The sequence below is a fragment of the Triticum dicoccoides genome, chromosome 5B (genome assembly GCF_002162155.2).
Source record: "Triticum dicoccoides isolate Atlit2015 ecotype Zavitan chromosome 5B, WEW_v2.0, whole genome shotgun sequence".
In the NCBI taxonomy this organism is placed as follows: Eukaryota; Viridiplantae; Streptophyta; class Magnoliopsida; order Poales; family Poaceae; genus Triticum; species Triticum dicoccoides.
The window spans coordinates 644,542,366-644,547,647 of record NC_041389.1 but is presented as its reverse complement, the minus strand read 5'-3'; the positions used below and the strand labels follow the sequence as shown (position 1 = coordinate 644,547,647).

General features: G+C 56.8%; 1 protein-coding gene across 1 annotated transcript; it reads right to left on the bottom strand.

The window, feature by feature from the left end:
• Positions 1-2,408: 2,408 nt before the first annotated feature.
• On the bottom strand, positions 2,409-4,595 carry LOC119312296 (AAA-ATPase At3g28510-like). The gene has a single exon (XM_037588018.1). It carries the CDS (start codon positions 4,155-4,157, stop codon positions 2,631-2,633), a length of 1,527 nt encoding a protein of 508 aa, XP_037443915.1. The 5' UTR covers positions 4,158-4,595; the 3' UTR covers positions 2,409-2,630.
• Positions 4,596-5,282: the final 687 nt, after the last annotated feature.

Below are 5,282 nucleotides of genomic sequence, written 5' to 3'. Positions count from 1 at the left end.
TAGGGCATATTTCCTTCAGTTAGACAGGGTGATCCTTTCTTCCCATTCCTATTCAACATGGTGGTTGACGCCCTTGCTTCCATTCTCAACAAGGCAAAAGCCGTTGGGCACATCCTTGGCCTTGTCCCTCACCTGGTGGGAGGGAATGGTGTCTATCTTCTCCAGTACACCGATGACACCATTATCATGGTCAAAGGGACCACGACGGACATCACGAATGTCAAGTTCCTCCTGCTCTGCTTCCAAGAGATGTCGGGTCTCAAGATCAATTTCGCGAAGAGTGAGGTCATGGTGATGGGCTATTCCCACGAGGAGAGCCAGAGTATCGCCAATCGAGTTAACTGTTAGCTTGGCACTTTCCCCACCACCTACTTGGGGATCCCCATTAGTGACTCCCGGCTCTCTGTTGCGGACCTGAGACCCGCAGTGGGCAAACTCCGCCTCCGCATTGAGCCCTGGCAGGGTAGATGACTGTCAAAGGCGGATCGAACGATCCCCATTAACCCCTCCCTGTCTAGCCTTCTCTTGTTCGTCATGAGCTTCTACAGCCTCCCTGAGACGCTCTACCATAAGATCGGCTCGGTCCAGGCGAGATTCTTCTGATCTGACGAGAGCGATAAACAGAAGTACCACATGGTGCGGTGGACAGAAATCTGCAAGCCAAAGGAGCAGGGCGGTCTTGGCATCATGTCCTCCAAGCAAATGAACATCACGCTCCTAACCCGTTGGCTTTGGCGCATCGCCAATGGGGACGGCGACCTCTGGCTCCACATCATCCAGAACAAATACCTCTGTGGCCAGCCCCTTGCTTTCTGCCAGCGGTCCAGAGGCTCTCAGTTCTGTCAGTCCGTCATCCACCTTATGCCTGTGCTCCGCATAGGGACCTCCATCTCAGTTGGTTCTGGCATGGACACCCTTTTCTGGTTTGATAGGTGGGCTGGCGACTCCCCCTTCGCGGCCCGCTTCCCAGACTTATTCTCCATTGCAGTGGACCCTCGGGTCTCAGTTGAGATGGCCCTTATTGACTTAGGGCGTCTAGCGTTCTGGCGCCCCATTGGCCCCTCGGAGATAGCTTCATGGCATGTACTCTTAGACATCATCGCGCTCAATGAACCAGACCTGACACCGCCGCTTGACCGCATATCTTGGCACCTAGAGGCCTCTGGTAGATTTTCCATGAAGTCCCTCTGGAGGCGGCCTGGTCTATAAGACTCCCCCCTGAAGATTAGGATCTTCCTGTGGCAATGGATTGACGGGCGTGTTCCCTCAGGCGTGGAGGTGCGAAAGCGCAATGGCCCCGGGGACGGATTGTGGCCTCTCCGTGGGACCGAAGAAGATTCCAACCACATCTTCCTGTGTATTTCTGCCCAGTTTCTCTGGAGCTGCCTGCGCAAGGTGACTGGTGGTAGATGGTGCAATACCAACTTCCCTGACCTCTTCGCCGAGCTTCAGACCTCGCCCCCAGCGAGTCGCCACATTAGGTGGTTGACCATCGGGGTCCTGACCTGGATATTGTGGACGGTCCGCAATAAGCTTGTCATCCAGCGTATTCCTCTTTGACGTGCGACTGACGCGGTGTTCAAAATGTGTGGTTTCTTGCAGTTTTGGCGGCCTCTTAGCTGCCCACAGGATCAGGACGCCATCACCACCATCATTGCTGATCTCCGTGCGATGGCCCTGCGCTTGACGTTGCCGCTTCCTCCGCCACCTCCAGAGCCTAATTAGATCCTTTGTGGCCTGGCCACCCCTTTTTCTCTCTCTTTTAGGGCTTGTTGAGTTGTGCCCTCTGCAGAACCTTTGTACTATTTGTCATGGGACTTGGGTGTGATGTGCGTGTTCTGTTGTGATACTGTGTGGCCTTGGTGGTTTGCTTTATTTATAAAGCGGGGCGAAAGCCTTTTTCGGTAAATAATTCAAAAAACACTGTTTCTTCTTATTATTATTATCTTGATTGATTCATTACTTGTAAGTATATTAGCTCCAAAAAACAGAGTGGTGGTCCGTGTATATCCGTTGGATCTGCCACGTCTTGCACTGCAGTTCTTTGTGTACATTATTAACGACGGGAAGATGTTCTTCCCGGAACTTAATTATTGCGGAACATGTGACCTGTAGTGGGTGAACGTGTCAGCTCATGGCCCGTTGCCAGCTCTAGTTATAAGAAATGGCCGCTTGGTTGAACCATCTATTCTTTTTTGTCATTGTGTCCCCGTTTCTACATTATTGGGTGCTGTCCTTTTTCGACAGGCTGAATGGGTGATGTTTTGCTCAAGTAAAAAAGCTTGGCATCGAAGCCTTTTATGATTTACAGTTTTTGTTATGAGTTCTTCGTAAATCTCAGTCACATAGTTAACAATGTACATTTGAAACTGAAAAGTTGATTTTGAAGTTTTTAAATCCGGCTTCCATTTGGCATTTTCGAAGCTTAATAATGCCAAATGAGCAACTATAATAGACGTGGCCGTTAGCCTTTCCATTCCCGCCAACATCCAATCTGGGTCTGATTATTCTAAGCGTCATCATTACTTGCTAGAAATAAACGTCATCTCCAATAACAAATAGGGAGAAAATGTGTCTGACACATGATGATATCCTGATCCTGAGCTACTCTGACTCGCTCGCTCCATCGATCACTCCTTGTCAACGGCGGCAACCACTCCCCCGTCCTCTTCCTCCGGCTGCTTCTCCTGGCCGCCGCCGCTGGCCTTGTCGTCCCTGGCCTTCTCCAGCGCCGCCACTAGCCCCCTGAGGCACGCGCCCGCGTCGTCGTCCGCGCTCTTGGGCGTCAGGTTCTCGGCCACGTCCGCCGGCGTCATGTCCACCTCCTGCAGCAGCGCGCCCACAGTGCCGAACAGCTCGTGATCCTCCACGCCCAGGTAGGCCTTGGCCAGGAACTCGAACGCCGGGCCGCGGCAGTAGGACATCTCGATGTGCTTGTCCATGCGGCCCCTCCGGATGAGCGCCGGGTCCAGCTTCTCCAGGTGGTTGGTGGTGAACACGATCACCCGCTCGCCGCCGCACGCCGACCACAGCCCGTCGATGAAGTTCAGCAGGCCCGACAGCGTCACCTTGCTGCTCGTGTCGGCCGCGCCCTTCTTGTCGCCCTTGTTGGCCTTGTCCTCGTCCTCGGCGGCGGCGTCCTTCTTCTTGGGGCGCGCGCCGGTGAGGTCGAGGGAGCAGTCGATGTCCTCGATCACGATGATGGACTTGCTGGTGGTGCCGATGAAGAGCTTGCGGAGGTCGGTGTTGGAGTGCACGGAGGTGAGCTCGATGTCGTACACGTCGTAGTCGAGGTGGTTGGCCATGGCGGCGATCATGGCCGACTTGCCCGTCCCCGGCGGGCCGTGCAGAAGGTAGCCGCGCTTCCACGCCTTGCCGACGCGCTCGTACCACTCTTTGCCGGCCTTGAAGGCGTCGAGATCGTCCATGACCTCCTTCTTCCTGGCCGGGTCCATGGCGAGCGTGGCGAACGTCTTGGGGTGCTCGAACGGCACGTGCGTCCAGGCGGAGCGCGTGTACCCGCCGTCGCTGAACTGGTGCGTGGAGATGTTGGTGAAGAGCTTGCGGCGGCGGTTCTGCACCATGACGGCGCGTCCCTGGCGGCGGACGCGCGGGAGGTAGGCGTTGAGGACCTGGTCGCGGTGGCGGTCGAGGAAGAAGAGGCGGTAGAAGCGGCGGTTCTCCTCGTCCCCGCCTCCGCCTCCGCCGCCCCAGCGCCGGTCCTGCTGCGGCGGCGGGCGGGAGTAGGCCCACCAGAAGACGGTCCCGCCGCCCTCCTCGGGCAGCAGCGCGTCGGAGACCTCCTCGCCGTCGACCATGCTGAGCACGAGGCGGTCGGCGTCGCGGGCGCCCTCGGCGCGGAGGTGGCGCGCGCTGCGCGAGGTGGACGCGGCGAGGTAGGCCTTGACCTCCTCGTAGGCCTCGGCGCGGCGCATCCGGCCGCCGTCGTACTCGGCGATGGTGACGGAGAGGTAGGGGTCGACGAGGGCGGCGAGGCGGCGCGCGTGGCGGCCGAGGTGGCGCTTGAAGAAGTGCTGCAGCTGCAGGTGCTGCAGGTTCTGCCACACCACCGTCCACAGCACCGCGATGAGGCTGAGCACCACGCCGGAGTTGAGCCCGCCCCACACCCCCGCCGCCGCCCCCTCCATCCCTCGCATCTCCGGCGGGCTAGCTCGAGCTCTTCTCTTCTTCTTCTCTGTTCTCTCCGTGCCAGCCAGAACCCAGAACTGAAACGAGATGGAAGATGGAAGCAAGTATCTGGTGGTGATCGACGCGAGGCCGAGACCTCGACCCTACTTATGGTGGACGGACGCACGATCGGTTTCTTGGCGGCGAAGGTGATCGGGCGGGCGGTCGACACGGCGATTTGTCTTCTTGCACCGATCGGGCGCTGGCTTACCCGTGAAGGAGCGTGCGGGCGACGAGCGCAGTGCCGTCATGCGATCGGCGTCGCGATCAGATGACGGGGCGTCGTCCGTGGTACTAGGTGAGGCCGCGGTGGCATGGCGGTGCGCGGCTGATGGGTGGATCGATTGGCCACGAGGAGTGCGGGTGGAGTGGGCGGCTAGCCGTAGGCCGGCGAAAGATTCCGGCCACACAGCGACGCTTTTGGACTCGCTGCAGTCGGTCCTCTCGTCGTCTCGTGTTGCTCAAGTGGATCGGACGGGCCGCCATGGCGCGACGGAAGCTGCCTGCCTGGATGGATGGATGGATGGATGGATGGATGGTGGTGACTGACAGGGACCGCTGTTCGATCAACGCGACGTATGCATGTAGACGTAGCACCTACAACGCCACCGTACACTGCATTTTGGCCTCGCTCGTATACACTTTTTTTTTTGGATTTGACATTCTTTTGTTCTTTCCCGGTGGATGAATGTAGCACTCCGGTCTCCGAGAATGCAGTGCGTGTAAATCAATCTTTTTTTATCAAAGAAGGGCTTTTCCCTTCCGATTTTCATTACTGAAAACCAGGCTTACAGAATTCGAAGGACAGGCAGCACAAAACAGGTTCACAGCATTACACAAGACGATTGAAACCGGCCAAAAGGACCAACACAGGCCCAGCATGAACAAAGTCCATCAACACATCTAACAGAGTCATTGACCTAATAACTAGTACACTGAATGGATGGATGGATGGATGGTGACTGACAGGGACCGCTGTTCGATCAACGCGACGTATGCATGTAGACGTAGCACCTACGACGCCACTGTACACTGAATTTTGGCCTCGCTCGCAAAGAAAAAAAAAAAACCTCAAGTTGTTCTTACTGTTGCCA

What these genes read in the sequence shown, in the direction of transcription:
- LOC119312296 (XM_037588018.1), bottom strand. Translation starts at nt 4,157, where the DNA reads ATGCGAGGGATGGAGGGGGCGGCGGCGGGGGTGTGGGGCGGGCTCAAC.